The 19507-nt window shown below is 27.0% G+C and overlaps 2 protein-coding genes across 10 annotated transcripts; one reads left to right on the forward strand and one right to left on the reverse strand.

Moving 5' to 3' along the window:
* Nucleotides 1–233: 233 nt before the first annotated feature.
* Graf (GTPase regulator associated with FAK) lies at nt 234–9649 on the reverse strand. 6 transcript variants are annotated; one of them, XM_069131688.1, is made up of 21 exons: nt 9482–9649; nt 8347–8510; nt 7734–7891; nt 5117–5188; nt 4923–5024; nt 4742–4852; nt 4537–4641; nt 3904–3975; nt 3624–3690; nt 3447–3544; nt 3263–3357; nt 3109–3190; nt 2912–3035; nt 2597–2818; nt 2351–2456; nt 1955–2276; nt 1665–1854; nt 1425–1581; nt 1289–1345; nt 1049–1128; nt 240–965 (listed from the first exon to the last, which is right to left on the reverse strand). In XM_069131688.1, exons 2-21 carry the CDS (start codon nt 8504–8506, stop codon nt 874–876), a joined length of 2472 nt encoding a protein of 823 aa, XP_068987789.1. In that variant the 5' UTR covers nt 8507–8510; nt 9482–9649; the 3' UTR covers nt 240–873. The 6 variants fall into 6 exon arrangements, with proteins under 6 accessions (XP_068987793.1, XP_068987794.1, XP_068987792.1 ...); XM_069131689.1 differs by lacking the exon at nt 9482–9649 and adding an exon at nt 8593–8790; XM_069131692.1 differs by lacking the exon at nt 9482–9649 and having other exon boundaries at nt 234–965; nt 1296–1345; nt 8347–8792.
* Nucleotides 9650–10089: 440 nt separating this feature from the next.
* On the forward strand, nt 10090–17237 carry LOC138189618 (transcription factor SPT20 homolog). Of its 4 annotated transcripts, XM_069131685.1 has the most exons (22): nt 10090–10393; nt 11417–11527; nt 11620–11811; nt 11926–12044; nt 12132–12381; nt 12532–12744; nt 12866–13044; nt 13126–13335; nt 13438–13597; nt 13681–13755; nt 13873–13891; nt 13982–14208; nt 14295–14454; nt 14538–14743; nt 14813–14960; nt 15065–15258; nt 15332–15469; nt 15566–15662; nt 15836–15912; nt 15998–16181; nt 16396–16562; nt 16709–17237. In XM_069131685.1, exons 2-22 carry the CDS (start codon nt 11480–11482, stop codon nt 16862–16864), a joined length of 3219 nt encoding a protein of 1072 aa, XP_068987786.1. In that variant the 5' UTR covers nt 10090–10393; nt 11417–11479; the 3' UTR covers nt 16865–17237. The 4 variants fall into 4 exon arrangements, with proteins under 4 accessions (XP_068987786.1, XP_068987784.1, XP_068987783.1 ...); XM_069131683.1 differs by having other exon boundaries at nt 13873–14208; nt 16399–16562; XM_069131682.1 differs by having other exon boundaries at nt 11465–11527; nt 13873–14208.
* The last annotated feature ends 2270 nt before the right edge of the window (nt 17238–19507 follow it).

Raw genomic sequence — 19507 nt, forward strand, 5'->3', positions numbered from 1 at the left:
CATCATTTTAACTATTATTCTGTTAATTGTGTTTATTACAACTTAATTGTTATAAAACATTTAAAAGAGTGTTTTAAGATAAAAACTTATTCCGTTATGTAAAATTTTATTTTGCAAGAATATACTATTTTAATTACTATTAAAGATAAAAGTCAGTAATGAATAAATTAACATATTTTATAAGGTGATGTTTTAAATACATTCCTTACATTATTTTATTTAATAGTTTTACACATAAGTTATCTAATTTTTAAAATTGAAACGTAAGATTATTATTTAGGAAACTACAAATACGTATACATTTTTTTTTGTAATATATTTAATTATAAATTAATGTAGTCTTTATATTATTAAAATCTTTATTAAAAATTCTGATTGTATTTGGTATTTATTTATTTTATCACATTTTGATATTATATGTGTGTACACATACGTGCACATTACGCATGGAGATTATCGCACTATAAACAAATATTATTGCCTATGAGATCTAAAAGCTATATACTGGATCAATATCTTTTAGTACAAATATATTTAAATATCATATAATATATTAGCACTATATATGTAGATATATATAAATTTTTCTACAAGTGATTATATACACTATAGACGTTTTTGAGCAAAAAGGCTCCTAATAAATAAAGATGTTTGTATGTGTGTGTATGTGTGAGCACGCGTGCGCACGTGTGTGTAATTGACTATGTAAATTGTACCCAAAGGAATTTAAATAGAAAACATTATATTTCACAAATGTCATTGCATAGCATTCCCGTTTTCGTGAACATATGTTTCAGTAGGCAATAGTACTAAACATACCCTACGAATTATGCAATGTAAAAACAATGTAGGCACTCTTTGGCTTTTCCAAATTCAAGGCAATTGTTCAACATAATTCTTTGGGACCAATCCCGTCTTACCATTTAATGTACCTTCCAACCATCCTGGTTCCAAAGAGGCCTTTACTATAATTAAATATTATGTCAGTACTTTACTCGTAAAGCAATTTTCTAATGTGCAATCATTAAATGTACTAAATTTTATATACCATTTGTAATAATTTGATTTGGTTCAAATGACAATTCTCCATCGCTTTCGGCCACACAAGCATACAAAGTGCGGACTCTCCTGTAAGAAAAAATATATTCTTAAATAACGCATTATTTGATATCATTTTCATTATGATATCAATATTGATATAAATATATATATAACAAATTGAAAATATATTGAAAATATATACATAACAAATTGTGATGAACATGTTTAATAAGAATTTTATGTTTACCAAATACCAGGTACTTGTCCAGGGCTTGAACGTCCACTGCTAGGTGATGTATTAACTCTACAAATAAAATTATATGCATATTAAAAGTACATTCAAGTAAGAAATTAAAATGTTTAGTTAATAAAAAGGCACTTACACAGATACCGATGGATTGTTTCGTTGAGTGTAACCCGACGGGTAATGTACAGACATCATAGAACCACGTTTTTGTTTTACTGGCAAGTCAGATGAAAATGAGTGTGGATCAGAAGCGATTGATTCACTCGAGCTACTCGTATTGCCACTGGTTAATACTGAATTTATATAATTATTTATAATTATTAAATTATAAATCATGCAGATAAACAAATACATTTTGAAAAAGAATTAAAATAACCTTTATCTGCAGAATGATATATAAGATTTGCATTCGTTAATTTAACACGTCCACTTCGACTATCTAAATATGTCGGCATTCTGTGACTTGTATGTTCTGTTTCTTCGTAGTCGCCATTTTTTCGTTCATCTATAGAAGATGATTTAGTAACAACTGCTAGTGGGCTATCATAGTATGATCTAGTACCAAGCTGTATAAATAATTTGATTTCGAATAATGTATGTATCGTATAATCGACAAAAAGTTTATTTTATGCTTTGAAACGTAAAATCAGTTAATATATAACTTACATGTCCATGTGGTGAAGATATATTAGCATGTACTGGATACCTTAGGAAAGGAGTTCCATTACCAGAAGATGTTGACCCATCTTCTACATTAACACGTTGTGATCGAGAGGGAATGGTATTTTGTGCTGAGCGTACAGTATCTTGTGGTGGACCAGCAATTATTCTCTCACAATTTTCAATTAAAATTTCGACTACTATGTTGTAAAATTTAATATCCATTATAGAAGCTACTGTTTCTTCTTCTGGTCGCAGTAAGGATGGCCCGAAACATACCGCTAAATTACCGACAGTCATTAAATTTTTATCACTTTTTTTCGCCACACTACAACATATAGTTAGGTTAAAAAATTACACAATTTTGAATATTCAATAAAATTGACTTTGTTATTAATATACCTGTACAAATGTTTAATAAGAAGCACTAGCATATTGAAATTTGCTTTTGGGAGTCGATAAACAAGATTATGAATATCATTGATACGTGCTTCTTTGATTTCTTGTTCTGTTGAAAAGTATAATAAAAATGAAAAATATAATTAAAAAATATATTTTTTAATTTATAGAAATTTAATATAAAAAAGATAGTATTTTTAATTTAAAGATTTCAAATAAAATAATATTATAGAGAATACCTATACGCACTCGCAGCTGAAATGAAACTATTATAATATCGGAAAGTCATTAACGGTTCAGATAGCGTCCTCAAATATGTTTTGAGTGCACTAGTAATAGTTTTACTTTCCCATTCAAAGCGATCATCCAGATTAAGTTTCTCTAGTTTCCTTCTATCTAATCCCATAGCTAAAAGTTTATTTACTTTGGAAGCAACACCAACGACTCTGTAGAGACCTTGCTCTTCAAGGCCTAGAACAGTAATACATCATATTAAAGTAATTTTCTGATGAAATTTTAAAATAAGATAGTTAAGAAATATGTAAATTGCTACCTCAAACTTACCTCTTTCTTCGAGCGTTGTAATGCATTTTGATACGAACATGAAACCAGTTTCATCTAAGGTGGTTTCTTCAGATTTGGTTGATACACCTACTATAGGATAATTCTGGAATGATAAATATACATACTGTATCAATTTTTTCAATCATTCTCGATTTAAAAAGTAATGCAGTAGGAATCCAATAATAATTGTTACTTACTGGTTCTTTACCATCCATGGCATCAAGCCATAACTTTCTATCTTCTTCAGAAAGCGCTTGGAATGTATATACTACATTAGGTCTAAGAAAATAAAAGAATTGTAAATGTAATGTAAAAATATTTGTATTATGGATTATTATGAATTGAACTTACTTATCAATAGTGGTGATATCAAAGCAAAATCGTTTTTCAATTGTATCTGACATACGACGTACACAAGATGCCAATGTAAAAACTTCTTTGCTACTCTATTAAGTTAAGACAATATTGATGAATGCTTTTTCTTGATAGTACATTCATAACAACATTCATTTTAGAAAACCTAAAGTTTACTTACAAACTTTCCTGTAAGTTGATTATAAGGTATCATTGTAAATTCCTTTTTGTCCTTTTGATATGTGCAATACTGTTTTGTCCATGTTGTGCCAAATGCCTCTATAAAGATTTATGATTATATTAATATGTAATAAATATTCGTTCCATTTATTAACTACATAAAACTTTATATATTTACTCTTTTCCATTAGAAACAAATAACCTTCACGTGTGTATAGTTTATTGACCCCACTTTCTACAGCAGACTACAAAATGAAAATATTACTAGTATTTCCATTATATATTACTATTAACTTTATCATTATACAATAACATTCATTTCATAATTCAATCATTTCTAGAATTAATTAATCAATTTTACATATTATGCTTTAATAACACATTTTCTTATGCATTGTAAATAACAATGATGTATATTAAAATTAAATGATAAAAATAATAAAAAATATATCACATACCTTTTTCATATCCTTCATTTTATTCATAAGTGATTCTGTTTTATCCCGGGTAGCAAGGAAATTTTCTCTAGTCTTGTAAAACACACACACACACATAAAATTGAAAATTAGTAAGCTATTTATCATGCTGTTATCCTAATAATATTTGCACCACACAATAATTTAGTAAGAAGTTACATTTAAGTATATCTACAAGTAGTTGAACATTAACAACCAAATCAATTATGAGAGAATTACTAATATTAAAATACTTCAAAGTGCATAACAAGACATTTAAAAGTACCCAAATTATATATCCCAAATAATCTCAAAATATTTGGAATATGTTGTACCACATTCTTATAATAACATAAGTTAACAAAGTAATTTATATTATAATAAAATGATAAAATTTTCATTTCCAAATTTTGTATAGTAATTCAATAAATAAATTGTAAGATATATAAGAGATAGAATGTGAAACAACAATGCACAATGTATTTCATAGATTTATATAAATCAATGTTATAATGCACAAAGCAACTTTGTTGTCATCTGAATAGTGCTAATGTAAGTAATCAGTTTTAGAATCGTGCTTCTAATGCTTTTCATATATTTTTAAGCAATGAAATACAAAGTAAAGAGAGAACTAACCTTTTGTATTTTTAGCTGCAGTTCAGTCATATAAGGTTTAAAATCCTCTGCAACTTCATGTCCTTGATGATAAAATGTTAACCAACCAAACATAAAACCTAGTAACTGGAAAAAATAGTATTATTTGTAACTTGTAATATTTAATTATTCTTGATTTGAAATCTATAATAATTTAATGAAAAACATATAAAAAGAGAAAACTTACAGTTTCCACAAATTCAAATTTTTTACGTTCTTGTACTTCTTGAAGCAAGAACACATACTCTAAACTAGCTTGACAAAAATGTCTTTCAGCCATTTCCAGTGTTGCATCAGCCTAAAAGTAATTATATTATTAGATCAAGTACTATAAATATTTTGCTTTTATAATATGTAAATATTTATACCTCTTGAAGAACATTGTCTTGTTTTTTGGTAGACAAATTCAAGTAGCGTTCTTGGCTTTGACAAAATTTAATAGTTTGTTTCTCAAATTTCTTCTTTCCGTCCTATTAATATATTAGTTTCATATTATTTCATAAATAAAAGATTGTACTATACACATTAACTTTGAAATTTAATTTACTAGTTTTTACATTACCTTGACGCCTCCAATGTGTTCTTTTCTAAAGTTTTCCAAAGGGAGTATAATTTGATCATAAGCACGTTCAAGCTAAAAATAAAAGTTATTGAATAAAGTAAAATTTTTATAAAAGAATAAATTTAAAATTCATTGAATCACAGTAAGCAGTGATCTTGTCTTGTACTGAAATAAATACATACAGAAATAAAATTATATAACTTTTAGGAATTATATGTGCATATATGCACAACTACATATATCATATAAATAAAGTTAATCATAATAAGAAACAATAAAAAGTGAAATTAAATCATAATACAAGTATATATACAGAGAAACTAAATAATTATATTGTGAGATATACAGCCAATGTTTATTACAAAAGCAACATTATAGAAAACATAAAATAATATTATATAATATATACAGGGCGTTCTGCAACTCGTGAACGATCGACTAGGGGATGATTCTGCATGTAAAAATTAATCAAAAAGAAAGAATACATTTTTTTCATATGGTGCCCCGTTTTCGGAATTTAACTAATTGCGGACTAAACAGAAATATAATAATAATCGACACAAGATTGAAATATATATGAAAATAAGTAAAAAATGTAGAATTCAAATTTTGTATAAAATCCTTTGTTTTCAAGAAAAATAAATTTTAAAATGTATCATGCGCGTGCATTAGACCAGTTCTTAACTAAGCATGTTCAAACTTAGTTTTCTTGAAAATAATGCCTTAAGCGGAAAAATTTCGTTTTACTTTTTTGACTTATTTTCACACGTAATAACAAATAATCTCCTGCTAATTGTTTATTCATATCTAGTCGATACTTAACCGAATTTTCAAACTTGATTTTTTCGGAAACGGGGCCTTGGACGAAAATATTCTTTCTTTTCGATTCATTTTCACATGTAGAATCACCTCCCACTCAATTGTCCACAAGAGATTTAGAGTGCTCTGTATAATAATAAATAATATACACGTTTATTTTAAACTGAAACAATAAACATGTTTTCTGTATTTAAGGTGATAACAATAATATCCTCGTATGATAAAGACATAGTTTATCTAAAATTTGTGATTATCAAATAATTTTTTAAGGATATTAAACAATGTACTGATTATAATAACTCTAATCTTTGTTGACATTTTATTTAGAATACATTTTTAACTACAGATTTTCAATTTCTTGCAAATTTTTATAATTGCTTTTTTGATACATAAATGAAATGTATTAGAAATTATTTTATTAATATATGTATTTATATAAAAGTCATATGTAGAATATGTTTCATTAAATAATAGTAACATAAAAAGATTTATATAATACGAAGTAGACAATTTATGTAAATAAGATGATTAAGCTACAACTTAGTTATTTCATTTATTACACATTTATGTATCATAACATTTATGTATTTATGTGCATGAACACACACATACATTAGTAGTAAGAGAAAATATATGACTTATTAACGCACTTTACCTGAATAAGCTTATTATAACTACTTTAGCACTAAATACTAAACTGAACAATATTGTGTTTTTATATTCAGAATGGGGACTAGATTCAATCATCCAATCCTGATTATTTATTCTAAACATCCTAAAATCTTGTACCATATCAATACTAAAATAGAAGATTAAGTACAAAATTATTGAACTATAAAAGAGTTACTAAGACACATTCCTTGTTTAAAAATGAATGCAAATGCATGTATGTGTCCTATGTTCACACATACACACAAGCATTGACATTGCTATAGAAAAACAAGCATAACAGCATTCTGTTATTTCACTATTTGGGGAACAACTTATTTTTTGTAACAGATAATTAAATATGCAACTTACCTAATGCATTAAAAATTATTAAATATATAACTTGTTAAAGAATGTTACTAACATGTTAGTAGTGCTAAGAATACTTAATCTTTGTTTTTATATGCATTAAATGCTTGAAACATTTTATAAAAATATGTTATATGTATATAACAGTTACATGCAATAATATATAAAATTTTTACTTGTCCCTTGAAGAAGATATTAATGTAAATGTTAAAAGCTCTTTTGTAATTCAAAAATAAAAGCTATTTGTGTGTGCATTCAGAAACATGACAAGAAATATGTACATTGTAATATACTAAATTGTTTACTTTTAAAAAATATTGAAAAAATAAATATAATTTAATTATAAAAAGAACTTTGGTTGAAAATATGTTTCAAAAGATATACCATTAAATAACCAGGATGTGCTCCTTCTATAAAAACAGAGTTTTTATATATAGTAACACTTATTATATTTTTATAAACAAATAAATCATACACAACAATGTCTTTTTGCAGAAAATATAAAAAAAATATATCATTTTAAATATTTTAGTTACTAGTTTAATAAAAAATATGGTACATAAAATTGTATTAGGACTTTTATGGTAAACTTTTACCAAAATTATAATTTTTGATTTCTTATACCAAACATAAAATTTAATTTTTATTGTTAAATATTATGGAATTGAACTATAACAAATTAATAAAACTATAACAAATATTATAATATGAATTGCTTTCATTCAAGGATAGTCTTTCCAATAAATATAAAACATATTTATATACTAAAAACATTGCATACCATGCGATCCCTTTCATCCTCTATTGATGCAATAAGTTTACCAAATTCCTTAAGGCTTTGTGATATGTGAGTTTCGTCCTCAGTTTGAGTTTCTCCAATACATTCAAAACTAAAATTCTGCAATGTTTTGGAAAATGCTCTCTGAGCTCTGGACAAATCTAAATAAGTTAATAGCTGTTATTTTCATGATAATAGATTTTACAATAAATATATTTATTCAGAACCTTATTACTTGTATCTTCAATTATATAAATGGTAAAAATACAATTATAATGAAATATAACATTATTCCATATGATATTATAACATAGTTTATGATATGACAAAAATAATAAACAAAATTAAAATTTAGTATAATCTATATGTATAGTAGCACAAATCAAATATATTTATATTACAAAATATGAATGACATACATCATAAATTAAAAAATAACCTAAACCTTGGAAAAAATTTAGTGTCAACTAATATAGTTGATTAAAAAATTGTTCAATGTTATAACTTTGTAACTAAAATATGTTACTGGAAAACATGAAAGTAAAATAGAATAAAATAAGAGCAGCTGTTACATGTGTACACAGAACCTTATCAACCTTGTGACAAATAGACTTACTTTTGGCAGCTAATAAAAGATCTTTGACCTCTTTGATGAGCCGTTTAATTTGTTGGCTGGTCTTCTCCAATTCACGCTCATGATAATGAAGATTCTCTCGAAAGTAAGGACTATCAGTTAAGCAATCCGTAAACTCTAATGGTTTGAGGCCAACACCCATTATTCTTGATTGTATTTTAAAATTCAAATGTCATTAATAAATCAAAACAACAGACCCGATAAATTAACACTTAGAATAACTATTACGATATATGATCATTTAACGGAGACAATATATCACAGAATATGCATCAAAACACTTTGCAGCGCAAATTCTCTTTGACGTGAAGAAAAATTAGTTCACAATATTTCTTTCATTTATTAATAGTCATGAACGATATATTTCTGAATCTTCGTTAAGATTAATACTAAATCACTAGCACGATTACGTAGACAGGAGCTTTACAACGACGATTAAAGATCATATACCCTCTTGAGTCAAATGAACTAACTACAGTTTAAATGGCGGGTTATTCAAAACACCGCGATATAACACAATGTATAATATAAAATTATATATTGTGAAAACAAAACAATTACATAGTACTTTTATAAAATAACTTATGCCTTATGTGTACAATTATTATTTTTATAAACTAGTAACCTTTACTACAATGGAACTATACATTGTTATCGTAATATTCTAAATAAATTCACAAAAACTACATTAACATATAAAACTTATAATTAAAAAGCTACAAACCATTCTTTTTTAATAAATAATTTCTCATTGATTAAAAATAAAAAATATGTTTATAAACATAGTTAATTAATATTAATATAAAATATATGTGTATGTATATATATACGTATTTATGTAAGTGGATATATGAATATATAAACCTATTATGCTAAAATAAAATTAAGATTAATATAGTATTCAAAAGATTGAATATACGTATTATATGCCCATAAAATATTTTACAAAAATCAAATTTAATAATTAAGTATATAACGCTACCAAAAGATAAAAATTTCTACATTTTTTTAAATGTAATTTATAATGTTATAAAGATTATAATAAATAAGAAATAATCAAATATTAAGTAATTTTACAATTATTTCTTCTAAATGACAGTATTAAAATATCACTTACCTAAGAGTAAGAATTGTTGTGAAAATTTGGAAGCAAGACTTGCTTTCTTAAATTGACTTGAATTCCATACATTTCTCACTCAACACTATGATGGTTTTTACATTAACATAACATTGTAATTAGCAAAATGACATTGCTTGTATACTTACAAATATCGATCTTCGATACAAAATGTCTACGTCTTGAACTTAGTCTTGGATTATCGTAATCTTGAACATGAACAATTTATCTAAAGAATGGAATCCCACTCTTATATTGGTAATGGTATTTTAATGTAGTACCTAGTAGTACAGTTGTACCATAAATGAAAACGAATTTATACAAATTAAATAAATATAAGTTTTTCATAAAAAGATTAAAATCTAAAGCTAATATATGATTCTTGGATGAAAAATTTTTATTCTTATAAAATTTTAATCAATTAATGCAGACTACTATTTATGTATCCTTTTCATAAATAAATTTGCTAAAAGCTGGTTAGACTTCTTAATACTGTTTCTCTCTTACATTAATAACTTTCCCGATAGATCTATCTTCTTTTTATTCGAGATCAGTGTTCGACATGAAACACTAAATTCGTCTTTAGTTGTTCGAATGCTAGTCGAGCTTGCGAACTATAAATTGAGTAACTCACTAGAGAGAAATGTGGTCAATTTTCCAGTCTATGATTGTGTGGTGTTTGTATAATAGGTTACATTGTGTCCTCTAAAATGACGTTTCTTACTTGTAAATATTATTTATTTGACACTAAATAATTTTTATTGATTATAAGAACTCGTTGACAAAAATTTTCGCTATCTGTAAACTTGTGTATTATTTACCAATTCGTGTGAGGTTATGATAAGAAAATTAACTTGAGTCACATCCTGTGTCCAATGTTTACTATTAGATTACTTTTTGGATCCATTAGAGGTAAATAACCTATTGTTTATGTTTTATTCGAAAGATTTAAATGTGATTTGTATTAATTCATAAACATTTACATAACCTCTCATGTAGCGTGCTTGTTTTGACATTCGGTGGATTCACGCTATGATTAAAACATATTCTCTCATATTTATTTGTAACTTGTACATAACCCTCTATTTCGATAAATATTATTTATTGATCTTATTTTTTACCTTTTGATACTCTCTAATTGCATTAATTTACTATTATGTTTGAAATACTTGTTATAATATTCAAAAGGTGAGATAAAAAACATAATAGCCTCATCGATAAACAAATGTAATAAAAAATGCATTTGTAAAATATTTCACATTAGTATTTTTTACAATTCATAACAAATTATGTTCTTACTCTTTATCAAATTATTATACTTAACTAAAACCTTTTCCAACGTTATAATTTTTTATTTTGTACTGTATATATATCTTTTTATATATTTTATCTACTTAATATCATATTATTGTATTATATTGAATATAGCTTTATGTAATGTTTTGATATATAATTTTAAATTAATTTTATTTATAAATGTGATACAAATGTTTTATTCTATTAGTATATAAGCAATGAAAGTTCATTACACAAATTTTTATATTTTTTAATATATATATATAAATTCAGTTATTGATAATTAAACTATATTAAGGATAACCTATTTAGACGAATAAAAAATACTTTCTCTATTCCTTTTGCTTTCTCTCTCTTTCTTTCATAGATTATACTAATCCGACTATATTATATATGATTATATATATAACTAATATCATAAATTAGTAATATTAGCAATTTATGTCTTATATTAAACACATTTTCTAGAATGTAATAATCTTAAAAATCTTGTAAAATTTTAAAAATTATAAAAGAGATATCTTATAGTAAAGTATTTTATTTACTTAAACATAATGACATGAATGTTTATTAAATTAATATAATACAAATTTTGTGTCATAAAAATCATAATATTAATATTTTATGAAATTATTTTAGATTATGAAAATTCATTATTATATCAGATATGACATTAGATGGTTTTAGCAATCAAAAATTAAAATGATTGATACAGCCTGTAGTTTAGAAGATGCGTGTCGGCAGGCTCAGGTAGTATTTTATTATTATTTTCTAATTTATTATAAGTTTCTAATTAATTCAAGTAAATTTTTTAATTTTAAATATTTACATTTTGTATCCAGGATATGATAAATCAGGTATCCAAATGTTGGAAAAATGTTCAAGGACAAAATTCTATAAGTTTAGCTTGTGATAAATCATCTATTCAAAAAAAAGAACAGAATCATTCTAAACACAGCATTCAGTCTAAGTTGACTAGATTATATTTTGAAGAACTTACTAAAGTTCCTCATGCAACTCCTGACTCTGTGTTGGTATGTATACTTCTATAGAAATAATATTTTTAATATTCTTAATATTAAATATGTTCCAAAAAATTTAATATAGATTAATAAATTAGTTTAATAATAATATTTTTACTTATGTAGAATAATCTAGAAAATGAATGTGACCTTTTGGGAAGATTGGTGCAAAGAGAAGGTCTATATACATTAATCGTTAATCTCTATGCTGGTAATAAAGGATACTCACTAGCTGTAAGAAATAGGTAAATATATTATACTTTTCTATTAAATATATGTTAATGGAAACTAAATTAATAATAGTATATTAATAAGTAATTTTAATTTCATAGTGATAAGGGAAATCAGTATGATAAAAATTCAATATTAGCTGAAACACAACTGATGGGTTACGAACAGGGTGAATTGCTTTCATGTATAGATAATGGTCAATTGCCTGCAATGTTGGCTGAGCAACTAGAAACTAATCATTCTCATTTATTTTATGATGGTTGTATAATAGCTGAAGTTCGAGATTATCGAAAAGCATTTCCTCATACTAAAGCTGAAGTTCACCATGTGCTTCTTAAGCCTACAACACAAGTGAGAAATAAAAAAAAAACTAGTTTTTCACTAGAAATGAAATTTGAGAAATACTAATATAAGTGACAAAATAAGATAATAAATAAAATAATAATTAAGTTTTATCTAAAAAATTTAAATTAATCAGCATAATGTCTTAATATCTTTTAGAGTGTACTCTCAGATGTATCAACCTTAACTAGTGATGGTGATTGGAGTCATGAAGAACGATTAATGTTAGAATCACATTTAGTCGCAGCTACCCAAGGACCTCTTTGTCTTGATCCAAATCCTATTCCTAGCATAGCTACAACACGATTAAGGCAATCTAAATCTTTGCTTACTGATCACCAACTTATGCGACAAGCCAAAAAGTTTTCACAGGTAATTAATTGTAATGGATTAGAATGCAACTGTGATTTCTATTTAGTTTGCTTGTGTTTTTAAATATATTATATCATGCCTAATTCTAATATTTGAAATATTTTACCTTGTTTTATTATAGGTTACAGTTAATCGTAAGAGAAAATTGGAACAATTAGCACAACCAGAGGGATTAACAATACAAGATTTAATGCAAAAATTAAGAGCAAAGAGAGGAGTAGCTACAACCACTGCCTGTCCACCGCCTTCTCTTACAAATCCTCCTCTACTTCCACCAAATACACCTATTGATGTTTTAAGGTACATTTCAGTAAAAAGTTACTATTATTTATCAAACGTCACTATATGTATTAGTACAAATTTATGCTTCATGTATGATAGATTTGCAAAAGCATACGAACGCCCGCGAGAAACAAAAGACTGTTTGCCACATGTTATAGAAGAATATATATTAGAAACGGGAGGAAGTCAAGGTGAAATAGATCACATAAAGCTCTCAATTCTACAAAGACCTTCTAATTCTGAGTACCTGGGAGAGCTTTATATGGATAAGAATCATCGTGAAGGAGAGAAAAACGGATCTGCATGCCGGCGAGTATTTGCTCATCATTCTCTTTTTATCAAATAGAATTTTATATTTTATTGAAGTTATAAAAATTGATTGGACAAATAAATATTTGGAATTTTTTATAGATTTACATTAGGTACAAGAGTTCTGGCAAATCATTACATTCAACAATTTACGGAAATATTTACGGAAGAGGGTAGAAAGAACGTTAGAATAAAACATGTTGTACCAGGGCAGGTCCCTCGCGTAACATGTACACCCGGTATGCAACGAGCACATCAACAAGTATGTATACTACAAAAGTGAAATTTTTTTCTTATTATATGCATTTTTAAATAAATACTTTTTGGTTAATAAACTTGTTTTAGGCGCAGCAAGCAAAAGCAGCGCAATTAGTTGCTCAGCATTTACAACAAGCTCAATCTCAACATGTTGCACAGCAGGTAAATTAAATATTTCTTGCTAAATATTTGAATAAAATTATTATACTTTTAATAAATGTAATAAATCTTAATAAGACTGTTCTGAACTAAACTAATATTTAATAATAATTATTTCAGATCTTATCAAGAGCTCAAGGTCAGTTAAATACTCTAGCTGGTCAAGTAGCTTCAATGAAAACTATAACAGAAGCCACTACTTCTGCACAAAATAACTTGACATGCGTAGATGCAACAAATATTCCGCAAGTTATTGCTCAGACTGAGACTACGTCAATGAGTCCAGGACAACCTTTAACTAATGGTGGATCAAATGCCTCCACATCTGTACAGATTGACAACTCTACTATGTCGGTTGCTGATGGCAATTCCTGTAATGGATCTGGAATTTTAGTTTTTCAGCAGAAATTAAACAGTAATATTAATAATGCTACATCTACAAATGTTCCAGTTTTGGTAGGAGTTATACATGAATTTATATGAATTATGTGTAACATTATATTTTGATGTTCGGACAACTTTACATATTTCTCTATTTATAGCAAGCTCAATTGCAAGCTGGAACACAAAATTGTGTTACGGAAACCGTTAATCAGAGCCAAAATGAAATACCATTTAAAAAACATTCTACTAATCCCGCGATAACAGCACTTGTAACATCTCTCATGAATTCTGCTCAACAATTTCAACAGCAAGCTGCAGGTTTGTTATGACGTTGATATAAACTGTAATACAAAATAAAAGAAATGCTAAAAATAAAAGTATTTTATTAAACATTCTTTCAGCAAATGCAGCTGCTGCTGCTATGAATAGTAATGCACAGACTACAAACAAGTCAAATAATGCTGCGATCCTTAGTTTGTTAAATAGCAGTCCTGCCAATTTGACGCAACAGAAAGTCCAGCCACGAAGGATCTCTTTGAATGCTTCCATCCCATCTAGAGTTCTTAGTCATGGAAATGTCATTAATGTCCCTAATACAACTGGTCAAGTAAGTCAATTAAGCTTGTACTTATACGTTTTTAACAATATTCTGAAATTGTAAGAAATATATTTTTAGGTAAGGGTGAGTTTAAGTTCAACTTTAACAGGACAATTAAGTTGTAAGCAGCAACCAGTCAAAGCAACAGCTGTGAAATTAGCTCGTGTGCAAGATCCTAATTCAACACTTGGATTATCAATGTCAGGACTTTCAGCTTTGTTAGCAGGTAAATATTTGAAGATACACACAAGATGCAATTAGTGTGTATTTTTTCTATTATTTCTATTCTGTCTTATTTAAGGTGAACATAATTAAAATTATGTATTATAGGGACGCCATCTGCAGATAATCCAATACCAGGAATTAATTCTGGTTCTTCTCTCCTTGAGCGGTTAACTGCTTCTTCCAGTCAGAATAATCAATCTGCAACGTCAATGAGTACTCCACCATCAACCAATGTAAACCTGCAGGGTGTAAATCTTACTAGTCTGTCGAATTCCATCAATGGTCTCCAAAATGTTCAGGTTGTGGAGAGCTGCTTATTTCAACATATGGCGTAGAAGATGAAATACTACTGTACTATTCATTATACAACAGGTATCATTTCCTGGACTATCACAACCCATTACGATGTCGCTAAATGTGTCAGCAACGACGGGTTCCGTTACACCTACAGGAGTTATTGTTTCTCTGCCTATATCATCTGCAACTAATACTTGCACCACGGTTTCTAGTGTTAGTTTTTTTGTATTTCACGCGTCTGCTCATTTCGGTTAGTTTAACACAAAATGTACAAAAATTTTTCTAAAATATTGATTTATTTATTTCTAGATGGTAGCTACTACAGTTGTTACAACAGCTATTGCTGGAAGTACACCAACAGTAGTAATAACTAATCCTGCCAATACTCATTTGTCGTTACCAATTGGTAAGAATTTTTTCTTTTTAATGCACTGATTCTAATCTTCATATTAAATTACTTTATTTAATATATTAATGTTTGACTAACAAAGATAAGTAAATGTTTTATGCTTATATAAACTGTGATTCAATTATGATATACGGAATAATCTGTATTTTATTATACAATAAATGTTGTAGCCCAAATAATACCTTCAGCAGTCAAAGGATTATCACAACAAAACATACGTAGTAGTAATTCTGTTACCCTTGCACAGGTATTTATAAATTATATATTATGTTATATAATATTTACATAATAATTTATTAAAGTCCCAAAATGAGATAAAGTTTACTTCTTAGGGTGGACAGGCAATTCAACTTGTTGGATCTCAAAGGCCACGAGTTAATCATATAACGCGTCAAGTACAACCAAATCAAGTTAAATCAACTGTTTTATCAAATCAATTAGTAACTGTGGCTAAAACAGTAACAGCCAGTCAGTTAATACTGTCTGGTAATAAACAGGTGTTAACTCCTATAATGGGTAAGTTACCATAGATACCATGTCACAATATATTGTTATTTAAAAATAGATTATAGACAGTAACAACAAATTCTATTGTTTCCATATTATTTTACAATTTCTATTATACATTAATATGTATAAATATTTTTATATAAGATGCTTAATTTATTCATGTTTAGGATATTATATTAAATTTTTTTTCAACAAATAAGGATAGTGTCATGTTTTATAGCAGCAACGAAACCAGTGCTTATGGCGTCCCAGACGACATCTTCTTCCCAAGTAGTACCTGCAAATAAACAAACATTATTGACAAAATCCTTGCATGCTAGAGCTTCTACAGGGCAGTGCAGTCAGCAAACTCAAAGTCTTGGAGTGGCAACATTATCACAACAACAAGTATGTATTTTTGCATTATTAGTATAAATTTTTAGTTAAGAGAAGAAAATTACATATTATAAAAGATGATGTAATATAAAAGAATATATATACTTTCGAATTTATTTAAAATTATAAGTACAATTCAAAGATTGCTTATTCTGTAGTTACAGAGAACTCTTGTTAAACCTGTACAGCTCCAACAGTTACAGTGTTTAACTACACAACATAAAGTAGCGGTTGCAACTGGCAATTCGCAAAACAGGACTCAAATTGAGCCTCAGAGAAATTCTACATCTGGCCCTGGGGAAGATCCAGCCTGAACATGTTCAAATAATTAATATTTCATCACACTGAAATAATTGGAGCCTGCCTATAAGGAATGTAATGAGGTTTTTATATATTAAGTTAATATGACATTTGAAAATTTTAATTATGCATGCAATTATAATTGTAAATTATACAATTTTTATTCATGAACGATCAATGTTTAACAGTAAAGACATATTTTATAAAAATCAGCATAATACATACTTGTGCACATGTGCAATAAATTATTTCTACAAAAAACGAAAAAAAATTTCTGCCTCAAAATATTACTTTGAGGATGGTTTCAATTATTGTATATATAACTTATACATACAATATGATTTGTTTTATATTAAAAAATATAATAAATATTCCATTTTTTATTGACCTCGACCCTTCTTTATATTATTGTTATTTATTTCAAATAAAAATATTTTATGATATACACTTTTCGTAAAAAATCGGTCGCTGCTAGCTGCACATTTAGAACTAGCGCAGACGAGCGACTTTGTCCGCAGTATACCACTCTGATCATATGTCTGTTTTCGTTGTTGTTAACTGGGAAAACAAATAAAGATATATGATCGCAGCGATATCGCATTACACATGCATGCATTACACATTACACATTACACATTAGAATCATTAAAAATGTGTGGGATTATCTCGAGACTAGGGAATCAACTTGGGATTCGAGATGAATCATCAAAATTTGAGTGGAATTCCGATATTTTCGTATTTCTCAAGATTCTGGGATCTTGCCCGAATCCATCTGAATTCTAATTTATCCCAAGTTCATAATGTTAATTCGTCAATAATCATAAACAGATAAAGTAAATTAAGTTTTGTCTTAATGTTTTTATTTTATTAATTATATACATATTAACATGTCATAATTTAATATATAAACTCTTGAAGATAGCTATTTTCAGTATTATTTATAATTACAAATACTGAAACAACTTTCAAAATAATTTTTCATAGTTCAAAATAAGCATGAAGTTTCATTTATATTCTTAACAATTGCAACAAAATTTGTGAACCGTTAGTTTCATACGAGAGTACTCAAGAAGATATCCAGAAATGAAATAATAAGTTAAAATACAACAAATCTTTCATCCAAATTAGTAATTAATCTTAAAATAAAATTACATAACTTATGTATGGGACCGAGTGGAAGTTACAAATATGTAAGTCGAATAATAAAGCCGAAAAAATAAATAAATTTCAATTATGTAACTATATACAGTTTTTAACACAATAAAACATTTTTTATGTACAATTTAGATAGATTAAGTAATATACAGTATCACTTTTTAAACATATAAAAATTAATACATATATAACATTTACATATAAGTTACATGATAATAATCTAGGATGTTCTTATACCTATACTAAATTAATACATACGTCAAACATATAGTACAGTACATATACATATAAACACAGCAATTTTTTTTTAATAATAATACAATTTAATATGTAATTAAATGTATAACTTGTGCTTTTTATAATTACTGCTATAAGTCACTTATTACGTAATGATATTTAATTCAGTATATGATACAAAAATGTCATACTTTAACCATAATTAAATATCCTCAACAGTGATTACGTCAATAACAAACAGTATAAAAATTTTGTATATTAGTTGGCATTCAGTTCCAGCTGTATGCAATAACAAAATTTGTTTTCTTATCCTAATTTAAATAATTAATTTCATTATTTGTTTAAGTATTTATTGCAAATAGGAACCGTACAAATAATTTGGCACTGCTCTGTGTTGGAAAATATCTACATTAATATTTTTACTAAGAAGTATAATAGAATTAGAAAAGGAGAAAAAATGGGGAAAATAATTTACTTAGCTCTCATGCTTACACTCCTTGTCAAAAAGATAACCCAGGTGTACTATCTTCAATTTCTTAATGACACATGTAAGGTTTTTCGTCTGTAACATATAATATTAAAACATTATGAGCTCAGAATATGCGGTTCGTTGAAAATAGTTAAAAATATTATGAGATTTAATGTGTAACAAAAAAAATTGTTTTATTTTCAGAACGAAATGATAACACATGTACAATAAGAAAATAATAATCAACATAAATTGTAACTAACAATAATTACTTATCAAACATATATACTTATTTAATAATGGGTACATCCCCCTTTATTTTCCATTACTTCTATTATAAGATTTGGTATTGATTTATATAGTTTCTGGATATAATTTTGACTTAACGTATCCCATTTGCGTATAATTGCATTTTTTAATTCTTGTACTTGTTGATACTGCTTTCCATTCGCGTATACGCCGTGAACAAGTTCTACCCTACAATTTTCAATAATATTAAGTTCCGGGGAGCGTGCAGGCCACGGCAAAATAGATATATTATTTTCATTAAAATATGATTGGACCAATCTTGATGTGTGTACAGGTGCATTATCTTGTTGAAAGATTTAATCAGGTCCAGAAATGCGTTCTGCATAATCATTTATTTGTTCTTTGATTAAATTTATGTATCGGACACTATTCATTCTCCCAACGATGAACTTGATACTTGTCTTGCCGAAATAACCGATGCCGGCCCAAACCATCACGCTGCCTTCTCCCATTTGTCGTCGAATTGCTAACATTATCTCTTTTCTTA

The sequence above is a fragment of the Bombus flavifrons genome, chromosome 2, assembly GCF_040668555.2.
Source record: "Bombus flavifrons isolate JBK064 chromosome 2, iyBomFlav1_principal, whole genome shotgun sequence".
Taxonomy (NCBI): domain Eukaryota; kingdom Metazoa; phylum Arthropoda; class Insecta; order Hymenoptera; family Apidae; genus Bombus; species Bombus flavifrons.